At 55.1% G+C, this 14,613-nt stretch overlaps 3 protein-coding genes across 3 annotated transcripts; 1 reads left to right on the forward strand and 2 right to left on the reverse strand.

Moving 5' to 3' along the window:
* Positions 1-71: 71 nt before the first annotated feature.
* LOC147135979 (uncharacterized) lies at positions 72-4,727 on the reverse strand. Its single transcript, XM_086054416.1, has 2 exons — positions 2,962-4,727; positions 72-2,090 (listed from the first exon to the last, which is right to left on the reverse strand). Exons 1-2 carry the CDS (start codon positions 3,053-3,055, stop codon positions 1,054-1,056), a joined length of 1,131 nt encoding a protein of 376 aa, XP_085910542.1. The 5' UTR covers positions 3,056-4,727; the 3' UTR covers positions 72-1,053.
* Positions 4,728-5,671: 944 nt separating this feature from the next.
* Positions 5,672-10,796, forward strand: LOC147135980 (protein phosphatase 3 catalytic subunit alpha-like). Its single transcript, XM_086054396.1, has 14 exons — positions 5,672-6,035; positions 6,950-7,147; positions 7,855-7,979; positions 8,065-8,176; positions 8,361-8,506; positions 8,579-8,718; positions 8,842-8,919; positions 8,983-9,077; positions 9,552-9,677; positions 9,893-9,970; positions 10,054-10,138; positions 10,211-10,308; positions 10,389-10,415; positions 10,508-10,796. Exons 1-14 carry the CDS (start codon positions 5,987-5,989, stop codon positions 10,672-10,674), a joined length of 1,524 nt encoding a protein of 507 aa, XP_085910522.1. The 5' UTR covers positions 5,672-5,986; the 3' UTR covers positions 10,675-10,796.
* On the reverse strand, positions 10,795-14,569 carry hsdl2 (hydroxysteroid dehydrogenase like 2). Its single transcript, XM_086054403.1, has 11 exons — positions 14,205-14,569; positions 13,319-13,482; positions 13,127-13,225; positions 12,946-13,060; positions 12,343-12,446; positions 12,077-12,175; positions 11,805-11,999; positions 11,645-11,716; positions 11,416-11,565; positions 11,206-11,334; positions 10,795-10,959 (listed from the first exon to the last, which is right to left on the reverse strand). The coding sequence occupies exons 1-11, from the start codon at positions 14,219-14,221 to the stop codon at positions 10,850-10,852; spliced, it is 1,254 nt and encodes a 417-aa protein (XP_085910529.1). The 5' UTR covers positions 14,222-14,569; the 3' UTR covers positions 10,795-10,849.
* Positions 14,570-14,613: the final 44 nt, after the last annotated feature.

Genomic DNA, 14,613 nt, shown 5'->3' on the forward strand with positions numbered 1-14,613 from the left:
AAAAGATCAATATTCAAACTTAAAGTAGACAAAAGAAAACACACACACGAAACAAATAACTGAACAAAACAAACACTAAAGGAAAGGCCCATCATTTATTCAGCGGCTTCAATTTCCCTTGAATACAGCACAAGCAAGACGAAATACAATTCAGTTGCATTCAAATTTTAAGTACAATACGACTTTTTTTTTTTTCAAACTCTGTTGTCCAATTCGGTTTTGGAGCAATTTTGTTTTTTATTTTTCTTCCTCGGTTTGGGGCAAACTTTCTTGAACGTCTTGCCAATGGCGTCAGCAGAGGGCGCAATACCAAATGCGTCCACAAGATGGAGTCGTGTACGATTTGCAAGCAGGCAGGCAGGCAGGCCGGCCAGTCGGCTCTTTTATGTATTTTATCTTGACGTATTTGATGTATCGTATCTTGTATTTGTCAAAAACGATCCCGTTTTTCCTTTCCTAAATCATGTTGGTCTTTTTCATGGCTACGATGTATATTTGGTGAATATTTGCATCAATGTATTCATTTTTCTCAGGAGGGGCTGCGCACGGCAGGGCCGGGATCGAACCGACGACCTCTGAATTGTGAGGCGGACGTGCTAACCAGTCGACCACCGTTGTGTTTGTTTTATTGAATTCAATTTTATGGAATATTTAGGCATAATTGTGGTTGTTGAAGATCTGAACTCCATATTCAGTTTGTCATTTTTGAATATACGATGCATCGGAACAGTATGATTGTGCTCAGTGAGAGAAACATTTAGGGCCACCCTGATTTTTCCAGGCCCACCCATTAGCCACATTCTGGCTCCGCCCCTGATGCCACCTGGCTCTTCAGACCACGCTCGCGTGGCAAAAACATCTGAGACGTACCCAATGTAGGACCGCATACGAAAGTGAGCCGGGTCGGATTTGAAAAAAACCGGAATTGAGCCGTTCGGACTGTCATAAAAAAAAAAAAAAAAAAAAAAAAAAAATCTGATCCAGGTCGCCTGTGGGCAAATAAGCCTCAAGCCCGGGCAATTTGTTGCATTTGAACAGACATATCTGGCCCAGTCAATGTTTGCCGACGCTCCCGTCAGGCAAAAGGTCTCTCTCCCCGGCGTGTATTCTGGCGTGCGTTGTCAAATTTCCCTTATTGAAGAAAGTGTTCCCACAAACGGCGCAGTGATAAAGTTTCTCCACAACGTGCGTCCTCGCGTGTTGTTTCAAGTCTTCCCTCTGCGAGAACCTTTGACCGCAATCCGAGCAGGCGAAAGATCTCTCTCGGGTGTGCGTTCGCGAGTGTCGTTTTAGGCTCCCCTTCTCGGGGAACCTTTTGGCACAAAGCGAACAGGCAAACGGTTTCTCTCCGGTGTGCGTTCGCGTGTGTATTGTTAAGCTCCTCTTGTGAGAGAAGCTTTTGCCGCAAAAGGAGCAGGCAAAAGGTTTCTCTCCGCTGTGCCTTCTGGCGTGGCTGCTTAAGCTTCCCTTCTGAGAGAAGCTTTGACCGCAAACCGAGCATGCGAACGGTTTCTCTCCGCTGTGCGTTCTCGCGTGGAGTTTGAGGATTCTCGTCTTGGCAAACCTTTTGGCGCAAACGGCGCACGCAAAAGGTTTCTCCCCGCTGTGCGTTCTCGTGTGTTGTTTCAAACTGCCCTTATAGGCGTACGTTTTCCCACACTGGGAACATTGCCAGCGTTTGCTGCCGGCGCGACCTGCGGCGCGACCTTCGGACTCCTCGGCGCGGCCACGGCTGCGAGGAGAGCGCCGCGTTGCGTCGTCACCGTCTGACAGCGGCGCCAGGAGTCCGTCCGCGGGTGGTGGGCCGTCACCTTCCGTTGTCGCTCGCTGCCTTGGCTTGCTGCTGCTGCTGCTGCTGCTGGGAGGCTCCGCCCCTCCGCTGGCCTCACCTTCACCTTCATCCTCACTCTTGAGAGGGAGACCAGTGCACGGCGACTTGGTGACATCCTCCTCCTGCCCTTCCTCCTTAATGTCAGGAGGCCCTTGGCTGTCGTCCTCCTCCTCTTGTTTGACGCGCGCCCCCCCTTCCCCTCCAACGGGAAGCGACGGCGCCTCCTGGGGGCCCGCGCCGGGATATTTGTCAGAGCCCTCTGCAGGACACACAAAGACAAAAGACTCGTCACCTTGGTGGATTTTGCTGATATCGGGACGGACCATGTTGGAAAAACGACACTGCACTTTTTTCTTTTTTCTTTTCAAACAAAGTGTCTCATATGGCAAGATGACAAAAAAAATATCGGAAAATGTGGACGCGTTAGCAGCAGCTCACATTTCCCATATTGTTAAGAAACGTAAGCAGGGCCCAAAAGAAAGGTGACGGCAAGCTAAGGGCCTCGCTGGCTGGCTCAATTTGCCCATCTCATGGCACGCGCCCGCCAAACGGGCCTCGCCCACGCAGCTTTGTGGGGAAAGACTGTACGGCGCCGGCGACATTTTGTCACGGCGAGCGGCCTGACTGGATGCTTTGAAAATATGAGCGACGTTCACTTTGTACTCAACATTGCCATACGGCGGTCATTGAATGACTGAAGTTGTGCTTTTATTGTTCAAGCCTGGTCTTAATGTGATCATCCGCGACGGGAATGAAATGGACGCTGTGGGATGAACACTTGAGCCTGCCACGTGACTGTATTATGCTGTTGGCACTTGGAGAGCCAGGTGCGTTTCGAGGACCGCTCATCTAAGTGCAAATTGCATGCCGCTCACCCTCACCCACATTTCACCCGCCCCGCCCCGCCCCGCCCCCCCAACTTGTGGCGACACGAGTGTTGAAACAGTTTCGGCAATTGCGACAGTGGATGCTGCCCCCTCAACCCCCCAGGAAGATGCTCGCCCTCTTGGCCACAGGGCCCGTCCTAGAAATAAAGCTGCCTTGCACGGTTTGGCTTACAAACAAAGACAGAAATGTTGTTGTGCTACTGTGCAGTTAGCAAACGCGTGAGAGGAAGAAAGTGAGCAAACCTGCGGCTGCGCGAAGCAGCGGACGTTGTCGCTCCTCGTCGTCTTTCGCTCCACCAAGCTCCTCGTCGTGGCCCGCTGTCCTTCTTGCGCACATTTTCACACGAGTTCCACTGCCGAGCGATCGCAAACGCGTTTTTTCCTGAGCGGTTAGCAAGGCAGGCTAGGCTAGGCTAGGCTAGGCTAAAATAAGATAAGATAAGCTAAGCTAAGCTAGGCCAGGCCGAGAAGCGTCAACATGCACCGAGACAACTTCGAATGAAGACGAACGTTTACCCAACGCGGTCAAGTCGCGACGTGACGTGACGTGACGTGACGTGACGCGACCAGACTCCAGCGCGTTCGTTGGTTTGTTGGGCCCGGGCCCAGCGTTGTGCCCTGCGCTTGCGCGTTCCCGCGGAGGCTCCGAGTGCGTAGGGCGTCCCCGATTTGCCAAGTGCTCTGTCGCCCCGCCCCCTTTACGCCCTTTTCTCCGCATCCGGGGCCCAGAAGCCGAAGCATATAACCCACAATTCAATGCGGACGGATTTGAGCAAAAATAGCGGGAAACTGACGACATTCGGTGGAATTCCTGCGAGCGCATGGACACACTGGTCCAAGTGTTCAATAACGTGAGGCGCAACACTGAATGTGGTCTGAAGTCTGAGTTGCGGTTCTGCCGGAGCTCGCTCGTGCCATACAAACCAACTCGTCTTGCTTTGCCCAGTTGGGGCGCATGGCCACCGGCCGGCCGTCTCCTTGTCGCCGGCGCCAGGCGGGAAGCCCAAAAGTGGGACGGAACGTAGAATCGCGCGGATCACTTTTGGAACAAACGTGTCCCGATGGAAGACAATTCAGCAAGGACGCGCTCCGCCCGCCCCTCCTCTTGCTGTCCATGTGCGCAAAAGCGAGTTCGTTTTCCGCGTCACCCGGCCTCCCGAGCGGGGAGGGGAAATGTGTGCAAAGCGGGACTCGCGTGGGACTCGCGTGGGACTCGCGTGGCCAACGGGAGGCTCGGCACTCACCCGCTGGCCGCTGGGCCCCGGCGCCGTTGCGGCAAACGGGGGCCAAAGGTTTGACTTTGACAAGGACGCAATCATCCAACCTTTTGGGCAACGAGCCTGGAGGTGTCCGGCCGAGGCAAGCGAGCGGCCGCTTTGCCCGCAAACGCCCGCAAGCGCCCGCACCTCAAACTCCTCAGTGTCGCCACCTTGTAGAGTCCGCTGTCGCTTCGCTCGCCGCCAGATTCTTCATCGTCAGGGTGGCGTCCTTGCGAGTGATGCCGCTTCTCTTCTCTCGTACTCGGAAGGGTCAGCGGGAATGTCGGTGCCATTCCCGAATGTGCCCGAGATCTTCAAGTCCAAGTCTTTGCCCGCGTGTCTTCCGGGCACTCCTTCTTGGTGGTTTGGCCCACGTGTTGTTTAGTTGCCGCAGCTGTGAAAGCACAAGCGGCCAAAGTGGTAGTGCGTGCGGACGGCTTTGAAGCACAAGACGACAACAAAGTAGAGAGTGCGGCAAGGCAGCCGAGCGCTTTGGCAAGTCCGGCGAATTTTGACCCGACTTTTGTTACCGGACGGACGGATGGACGGACGGACGGACGGCCGGCTGGCCCTGGTTTGGCTCGGCTCCGTCCACGCCTCGGTCCTCCTCCCCAAGCGGGGCGACGCTTACCTTGCGCCAGCAAGACGGCCAAGGCCATCCGCCAGGACGCGTCCATCCGCCAGGACGCGTCCATCCGCCAGGACGCGTCCATCCGCCAGGACGCGTCCATCCGCCAGGACGCGTCCATCCGCCTGCTCCGACTCGGGGGTGCTCCGACGTAGGCTGAGGTGAGACCGACGAGATGAGGAGAGTGAGTGAGTGAGAGTGAGTGAGCGAGTGTGTCCGCCCGCCCGAGTGGAGTGGAGTGGCTGCAGGCCAGCTCAGCGCCGTTCCTCAAAGCTTTGAGGCCCTTTTTCATTTCAGAAGCGCTCGTCGGAGACGCAATTTATTTGGCTCTGGCTATCTCCCACGTCTTCTTGCCGTCCCAGGCAAAAATCATTGATGTTGATATACTAAAGACCAAGCTAAAAGCATTTCTTTGTGGAAATGGGATAAAGCCAAGGGATTTTTTTTTTTCGATTTTGGAGGGAAAGGATTAAGGGGTCAAGTTCAGACCTCCAATTTGAGCAAATGCAGGGTTGTCCAAAAACCGTTTTGTCCGATTCATTTGAAACGTATTTTGGCAAAGCTTTACTTGAGTTTGATTAATAATTGGCTCAAAGTCCAATCCAAGTCCAAAGTCACATCTCATGACCTCCTTTCTCATTCTAGCAATCCCTCGATAGATAACCTTCTCTTTAATTGCTATATTCTAAACAGAGGTCTGAGTACAAATAGTTCACATTTGTTCAAATTCAGGGAAGGAGTCGAGGACACAAAATCAATGGATATGGCGAGGCCGGACGGCCTTGACGTATTCCACAATTGAGGGCAAAACTTGGGCAGGTACCATTTCTCAGTCTGGTGGAAGCGTGACCATAGTTTGGACAGCTTGACAGAAAAATGCACCGAATGAAAAATCAACTCATGTTCCACCGTGTCAAATGCCTTCTAGAGGTCATAAAAGTGTAGGCCAGGTGTCAGCGGTCGTGGCAACGCAAGATGGCCGCCCTCTGGCTTCAGCCGCTCGGGGCCCGTGGGCGCGGAGGGATGGTGAGAGCGCTCAGGCCGAAGCAATCGAGCGCGGAGCGACTCGATGGCTCTCAGGCAGCAAGTGCGCACGCGCGTCCAAGCCGCTCCTCCTTTCGACTACTTGCCGTGCGCGCTCCTCGTCGCGAACATCAGGAAGTCGTCGATTCCATCGGGCGCCGGACCCCCGCGGGTCCCCCGGAACTCCAGCTGACCTCAGGCCCGGCCCGGCCCGCAACTCGGCGGCGTCACAGTACGGCGAAAGCTACGCGCGGGCGCACGGCTAGCGCGGCTAGCTCCCCAGCTAGCTCCCCGGCTAGCTCCGCGGCTAGCCCGGGCGTCCGCTCTCCCGAGTTGTCTTGATTTATTTGAGCGCAAAATGTCCGCCAAAGAGCACAAAGTGTCCACCACGGACAGGCCCATCAAAGGTGACCGCCGCATGTTTCCTCTTCGTCGTCTTCCACGGGTTTGGTCGCGCAGCCTAGCTGCTAGCTGGACTCTACGCCCATTTTACGCGCACTTTGATAACGTCACGCGCGCCCCATGCCACGCCTCAGTCACTTGTATCGATACAGTCGCTCAAATTAGTAGACAGTCACGGAAGCGCGGTAAAACAACGAACCAAATTAAACAACGAAGCAGAAAACCAAAAGTTCAGTTTCATGTTGTGAGAAATTTCTCTTTTGCAATGTGATAAACTTCAGGTTTCGACGTGATAAAACATCCTAATTTTGACTTTGGAATTGGCTTAGCAAATGAAGCAATTCCTTCCGGTTCAGGTCACTGCCAGAGTCTTCCTTTCAAATCTTCAACTAGGCCCGTATAATATCTCAATTTGATAGAGGAGCAGTTTAGTTTGATTTATAGGACACAAAAAGATTCTGCCAGCCAGTGAACCTGAAGTGGAAGAAGGATCCAAAAATGAGTTTCTGTCAAAAGCGGAGGCCAAAAAATTTAAACGAGCGAATTGCCACTCGTTATATATCGCCTTTGGGACGAAAATGCAAACGGTGGGGGTTCTTGGACAAAAAAAAAAAAAAAAAAAAAAGCGCGTGATCTGGAAAAAAATGCAAATAAGTGGGTTGCTCATGAGTAGACGTTCCCAAAGAAATCCATGAATCATTGACGGTCATAATATTTGCCTTGAAATGTAATACTTTTTTGGGGGTGTGGGGGGTTGGGCGTGAATTAGCAGGTGATCTGGGAACACCCTCCCACACAGGCACACGAGTGAGAGGTTTCAGCCAAAAAGCCTAACCCCCGCCGCAAAACGCTATTGGTACCAAAATGTGAATTTTGCTCTCCCGGGAACGAGCTAACGCGCGTGTGTGCGTGCGCGCAGCGGTGCCGTACCCTCCGGGGACGCGTCTGTCGGTGTCGGAGCTGTACGCGGACGGGCGCCCCGACGTGGAGCTGCTGAAGGCGCACCTGCTCAAGGAAGGCCGCCTGGAGGAGGAGGCGGCCTTGCGCATCATCGACGAGGCCGCCGCCATCCTGCGCCAGGAGAAGTGCATGCTGGACGTGGACGCGCCCGTCACAGGTACACGCGCGGCGCCGGCTTTCAACACCACCTGCTAGTCCAACTCCTTTTTTTTAGTCATTGGATGTTACAATTATTATTATTATTATTATTTTTTTTTTTTTTTTTCAACAATTTTAGTTGTAAATATCTCGTGTGTTTTTGAGCTCTACAAGAAAGCAGCGCACGGCATTGTTGTTATTTGTCGGAGTCGCCAACCGAGGCGCTCGAGTTCTTCCAAAACGTTGTGGCGAGACCGTTTGCACAGGACCAAACAAAGAGTTGATTCTCGCCACACAGCCCTCACCAATAGCAAAGTAGGGCTGCTCCATTATGGGGGAAAAAAGAGCAATCATGGTTATTTGGGTCAGAATTGAAATCACGATTATTCAAATGTTCATTTATTTTTGGGTACAAAACAAGAAAATGTATCAACCTACAATCTATATTTAGACAAATAAAGATGAATCGACAATTATGAAATGAGTTGTTCCAAAAAGGTGCAAATGTATCAATTCAAGTCGGACAACAGTGCGTCGGGTAGAAATGCATACCAATCATGTTGGGTTTTTTTTACGACGATGCCAATTTAGTCATGTGGCGTGTAGTCATCGTAATTGCAATTAAATTTGGAGTCGCCGCCCGGGCCTAGCGCGTGTGACCAAAAGGCCCGCGTCAGTGTGGGGTCGGCGCATCCTTAACCAAAAGTGCACGCGTGTGCGTCTCAGTGTGCGGCGACGTGCACGGTCAGTTCTTCGACCTGATGAAGCTTTTCGAGGTGGGCGGCTCCCCCGGCAGCACCCGCTACCTCTTTCTGGGCGACTACGTGGACAGGGGCTACTTCAGCATCGAGGTAGGCGCTAACTGGCTGGCGCGCGCGCACGCACGCACGCACGCACGCACTTGCTGTCACGTGACGGCGGGCCTCGTCTTGTCAGTGCGTCCTGTTCCTGTGGGCCCTGAAGATTAACCACCCGGACACGCTGTTCCTGCTCAGGGGGAACCACGAGTGTCGACACCTCACCGAGTACTTCACCTTTAAACACGAGTGTGAGTATGCGTTTTTTTTGTTTTTTTCCAACAAAATTGAATGGCTCATTTCAAAAGCAGTTCCAGTCCTAGTTTAATTGCTGTTAGAAAATGTGGTTTCAATTTTTTTCTGGGGCCGGGGGGGGGGGGGGGGGGGGGGGGGGGGGGGGGGCTTGAACTCCACTAACCTGGGTCGCGCGCGCAGGCAAGATGAAGTACTCGGATCGCGTCTACGAGGCGTGCATGGACTCTTTCGACTGCCTCCCCCTGGCGGCGCTGCTCAACCAGCAGTTTTTATGCGTCCACGGGGGGCTGAGTCCCGAGATCAGCAGTCTGGACGACATCCGCAAGGTGGGCGTGCCGCTAACTAACTAAGCTAGCGAGGGCGAGCCCGCCTCCCGTCACGGTGGCCTTTGTGTGCAGCTGGAGCGCTTCAAGGAGCCGCCGGCCTTCGGGCCCATGTGCGACCTGCTGTGGTCCGACCCCGGCGAGGACTACGGCGCCGAGAAGAACCAGGAGCACTTTGGCCACAACAGCGTGAGGGGCTGCTCCTACTTCTACAGGTAGGCCAAAAAGCGGCGTTTGGGCGGGCGGGCGGGCCGGCGTTTGGGCGGGCGGGCGGGCCGGCGTTTGGGCCGGCCGCCAGCCAGCCGGCGGGTGGAGCCTCATCCCACTTTTGTGCGCAGTTACGCCGCCGTCTGCGACTTCCTGATGAACAACAACCTGCTGTCCATCATACGGGCGCACGAGGCGCAGGATGCCGGGTAAGCGCGCTAAAGAATCATCACGCGCCTTATCGTATGTCAATGTGTGCGCGTGTGTGTCAGTTACCGCATGTACAGGAAGAGTCAGACGACGGGCTTCCCGTCTCTCATCACCATCTTTTCCGCTCCAAACTACTTGGACGTGTACAACAACAAAGGTAAACACACGTGGGCGCGATTGATCAGCGGCCGGAATCGACCATCATCCCAATCGGCCAAATTGTTGTAATTTGTCCCGCACACGTAAATGCCGTTGGAGTCGCTCGGAATTTTTGCCGTTTGCCCACTAGATGGAGCTCTTACTAGGGCTGCTCGATTATGGAAAAAGAAAAAAAAAAAAAAAAAAAAAAAGATTACCCACCATTATTTTGGCCATCTTTGAAATCACAATTGAAACACCATTTTTTTTTTGCGGGGGTGCTACAAAACAATTTTGTCATCATCGTAATTGCGATTGAACCATTGACAATTTTCATTGGTGGCACAGCCCTAGCTCTGACTCCCTTCAGTTCTTTCACTTTTTGTGGGGGTTCAAAAACAAATTTGAGCAATTTGGCCTGGAAGCAATCGTTATCGGTCGGGCCCTAGCGATGATGCTGATGAGCGCGCGTGTGTGTGCGCGCGCGCGCCAGCGGCGGTGTTGAAGTACGAGAACAACGTGATGAACATCCGTCAGTTCAACTGCTCGCCGCATCCTTACTGGCTGCCCAACTTCATGGACGTGTTCACGTGGTCGCTGCCCTTCGTCGGAGAGAAAGGTCAGTTGGCCGATTCCCTTCCGGCGTCTCGTCAGCGCCGCCTTGGATCACGGCGCCGTTATGGGACGCCTTTTTCGCGTAATGGACATCGATCGGTATTGATCGCTCCATCACTTGATCAGACCGCATCGGGTCCCGTTTGCCGCTCCGCTAAGGGCGGATCGTATTAAAGCGCAAGCGGCGCTGACTCCGCCCCCACCCTCCCGTTTGCGCAGTGACGGAGATGCTGGTCAACGTGCTGAACATCTGCTCGGACGACGAGCTCATGACGGACGCCGATGACGCGGGAGAAGGTGACTCTCGGATCCGGCGACTTCTGAAGCGCGCGCGCCCGCCGCCGCCGTTAAACTAAGAGCGCGGCCGCTTGCCGTTGCAGGCGGCGCCCCCGCCGTCCGCAAGGAAGTCATCAGGAACAAGATCCGCGCCATCGGGAAGATGGCCCGAGTCTTCTCAGTGCTCAGGTCAGTGTGTTGACAAAGATCGGCGTCCGGGCAAGCCGGCGCCCGATTGGCTCAACGTGCGTGCCTGCGCAGAGAGGAGAACGAGAGCGTGCTGCAGCTGAAAGGCTTAACGCCGTCCGGGACGCTGCCGCTCGGCGCCTTGTCGGGAGGACGCCGCACCCTGCGCAGCGGTGAGAACCCGCCTGACACGCTAACAGCACGTCGGACATTTTTGGGTGGGGGCGCTCTTGACTTGTCTTTCTCGCCGCAGCCACGGAGGAGGCGGAGGAAGCTCGAGGTAAGTGCGCCGCCGCCGCCACCGCAACTTTTGCAATCGCCCGGCCGGCGGGGGGCGGCAAATTTGAGCGGCGCGGCCGTGTCTCCCGGCAGGCGGCGGCGACGACGACGACGGCGGCGGCGGCGGCGGCGACTTCAAGCCGCCGCACAGGATCCAGAGTTTCGAGGAGGCTCGAGGCCTGGACCGCATCAACGAGAGGATGCCGCCGAGGCGAGACGCGCCCCCCCCGCGCGCCGACAACGCGACGGACCGGGCCTAGCCCCTCCCCCTGCCTTCCTGTCTCCTCCCCCTCTCCCGCCGGCGGACTTTTGTTTTGTTTGCGCGAGCCGACGCGGGGGCGGGGGCGCGGGGTTCACATCCTCAATAAACAAGGCAAAAGTAGTCGTCGTGTTGACTTTTATTCACGCGATGACATCACCTCCGGGCTGATGACATCACAGCTTGGACATGCGGCCCATCATCTTCTCCAGCTTGATGGCGAGCGTCATGTCGCCTTTGATGCGAAGCTTCCCCGACATGAACGCCAACGTCGGCTTCAGCTTGCCTGTGTGCGCGCGGGAGCGTGTTACCGTGGAAACGGGTTGGTCGGCGCACAAACGCCGGCTGCAACGGAAACGTGTTCCGGCGGCAACGGGCGCTGTCACCGTGGAAACGCGTTACCGGGACTACGTTCCCGCCGCCTCATTTACTGAGCGGCAGGATGAAGACGCCCACCGTTTACCCACGGGGACGTTGTATGTTTTACGTAGGCGCGATCCCGAAAAAAGGGCGTCGCCATGGAAACGCTCACCTGCAAACATTTTGCCAAAGTCGGCCGAGTCCATGGTCATGACGACGTCGGGCTTGGCGCGCGGCTGGCCCCGCCCCGCGCCGCCCGCGCCGCTCTTCAAGTCCAGGAACCACACACCCGCGTGTTCTCCTGCCGGGAAGGAATAAATCAATCAATACAAGAGGTGGCAGACGCGCCCCCTTTGCGCACGTCCCACCCAGGTCATCTCACCCGAGAGGTCGAACTGGTAGAGCGCCTTGGTGGACTTGACCAGGTCCTCGTTGACGACGCCTCTGATGGCCTCGAAGGTGCTTTCGATGGGGTCGGCGGGAGAAGGCGCGGCCCACGAGGGCGGCGGCGGCTTGAAGGCGGGCGCGGCCCCTGGCAAGAAAAAGGCCGGCCGGGTCAGGCGGCGTCCGGCGGGCTGCTCGCCCATCGGCCCGCCGCCCAAGACTTTTACCGTGCCGCTCCATCTGCTGGGCCAGCGCCTCGGGGGCGTCGTCCAGGAAGAAGTCGGGCAGAAGCGGGTGACCTGCGCGCCAATCAGAGAGCGGCGTGAGACGACGGGCGGGCGGGCCGGCGTGCCTTAGCGTGTGCGTGCGCGCGTGCGTGCGTGCCACCTGGCTGCACGGCGTACGGCTCCATGTCCGTCAGCCCCTGCTCCCTCAGAACGTCCTCGTCCACCAGGAAGTGACCCGTGAAGGTTTTGGGCCGCGTGAGGACGGCGTAGGCGGCGTCCGCCATGATGTCGGTGGTGCGGCACTGCTTGGCCACGTCGGCGCCGCCCAGCATGTCCATGGCCGCCGTCTGGATGGCTACGCCGGCAGAAAAGCGCCTCCCGTTAGCGTCCGAGCGCTCGCTCGCCCGCCTCGCCTCGCCTCGCCTCGCTTACCGGTCCTCGGCCAAAGGGCGTTGACGGCGATTTGACCTCTGAACTCTTCGGCCATCCCCAGGACGCACATGGACATGCCGTACTTGGCCATGGTGTACGCTGAAGGCGACATTTTCATCTTCACTTGCTATTCGGGACGTAACGATGAATCCGAAATCGATTCAATGGAGGCAAACTCAAGCGTGACATCTCAGACTCCTTTAGCGGTTGGTGTAGTCGTGTGTGTTGGTTGCTATGGCAACCCTGCGCTTTGTTGCCGCACTTACCTGTGTGGTTCTTGAACCAGACGGGATTGAGGTTGAGCGGCGGCGACAAGTTGAGGATGTGTGGAGAGGAACTCTTGAGCAGGTGCGGGATGACCAACTTGGAGCTGAAACAAAACAAAAAAATGTTACAAAACGTCAAAATTAGAACGACAAATGTATTTCTTTCAAACACCGTTTGAGTTCTTTTCGGACCAAACAAAATGGAGGAAATGAGTGATTGGAAAATGTCCAAGAATATGGTCATCGAATGGTATGATGTTGGATATCAATGCATATCAATCCCCCCCCCCCGCCGATGCCAATTTTAGTAGTAGTGGCGTAGCCCATCGTCATTGAATTTGGATTGATCGCGCAGCCCGAGGGCGCCTCCGTTTCCGTGATTCCGATTATTAGCAGTCAAGGAGGCCCATGTTTGGAGCCGATATTCACGATTATCGGCCATTGTATTTTTCAAAAAGGCCAATGCCGATATTTGTCGGTCTGTGCCTAACTAAAAGGAACGAAGCGAAACGCGGCGTTTAGCGAAGGGCTGTGAAAACAAAAGTCCGAGAGGCCCAATTTGACGAGCGGCAAAGTGCAGGAAACGTGCGCAAGCGTTCGTACGTCATGTATGTTCCTCTCAGGTTGATGGCCAGCATGAGGTCCACCTTCTTCATGGGCGTTTCCAGGGTTCCCGTCAGGTTGATGGCGCTGGCGTTGTTCACCAGGATGTCGATGCCTGGTGGGGACCGCAAGGGGCGTGTCACTCGCTGGGCTGGGCGGGAAAGAAGAAAAGAATGCCAACCTCCGAACTTGGCCACGGCTTTCCGAACGGCGTCTTCAACTTGTTGCTCGTCTCTGATGTCCACCACGCACGGCAACGCTTTCCCGCCCACGTTCTCCACTGGAGGAGCACAAAAAAAAAAAGAAAACGGGCCAAAAGGTCACACTTGGCATGTTAGCGGGCGAGCGCGTGCGCACGCGGGCGCTCGCGCACCCTCCTGCGCGGCACTGTAGATGGTGCCAGGCAGCTTGGGGTGAGCTTGCGCCGTCTTGGCGGCGATGACCACGTTGGCGCCGTCTCTGGCGGCTTTCAGGGCGATGGCCTTGCCGATGCCGCGGCTGGCGCCCGTGATGAACAGCGTGCGGCCCGCCAACTTCCTGCGCCACGCAAAAAAAATAAATAAATAAGAGTTGCCATCGTTCCCTCGTCCAGCAAATCCGCGGCTGGTTCAACGCAAGCCGAACGCCGTTCGTGCCCGCCCACCGATCTGTTGTTTGTCTGCATCGGGGGTCTGCAATCCTGTTTGTCCAGCTCCGCCGTCCTCGCAAAAATGCACACTGGCTGGGTTTCATGAGGTCATGCAAACAATGTTACATCCAGTAATCAACAACTGTAATTCATTCACTCCAATTATGGTGATGGATTTGATTTGATTACTTAAGGTCAGGTCTATCAGCACCCCAAGATTTCAGAGTTGGACTTTCTGATAAAAGCAAAACAAAACGATTTTGGGGGGGGGGGGGGGGGAGTCACGTGCCTACGAGATGTGCTGGCCCCCAGTCCGTTGTTTGTTTGTGTGCCCTGACACCGGCTGGCGACCAGTCCAGGGTGACGTCACTCAATCACCTGGGACGGACTCCAGCTGAGGAGCTACCCTTCAATGTGTTATTATATTTAACATTTATTAAAGTTTTTTTTTTTTTTAAGCCGAGGAGCAACCCAGCGCTAACAAGGCTAACCCAATGACTCGGTGCTAACGTTTAGTTGAATCGTTTCATGTGCAATCAAACACGCGTTGCTCGACACTTGAGGATGTGATTTTTTTTAAAAAAAAATTTCCCCTTTCATCAGTCATCAAAGAGGCTGTTTGCGAACTCACCCGCTGTTTGGCAGCATGACCAGTCCGAAAAAACAAGCACGGCAACACTGAAGCAAAAAGAAGGAAAAAATAAGGACACTTGAGTTGTCGTCCACCTTTCACCCACTGAAGGCAACCGGAAGTCCCTCCTGACGAGCGGGCTCCTTTTCCGGTCCACTGCCAAAGATCCTCGCGAGCCGGCGAGACGTTACGCACGTCCACACTAACACTCTATTTTAGGAGGTGGCGGTGACGCACCTCAAGTTGTTTGCCAAGTGCCATAAAATAGAAGAATAATTCGTCACACACGTTGTCGAAAAAAATCAACACTTTTCCCAAACGGAATCCAACAAATGCATTTCCATTGGAGTTTATTTTCCAGTCTGCAGCTTCTCTGTGTCAAGTGTCGTCGCACAACCTCAAACGCATG

This window comes from Filicampus tigris, chromosome 15, assembly GCF_054856515.1.
Source record: "Filicampus tigris isolate MCC_2025a chromosome 15, RoL_Ftig_1.0, whole genome shotgun sequence".
In the NCBI taxonomy this organism is placed as follows: Eukaryota; Metazoa; Chordata; class Actinopteri; order Syngnathiformes; family Syngnathidae; genus Filicampus; species Filicampus tigris.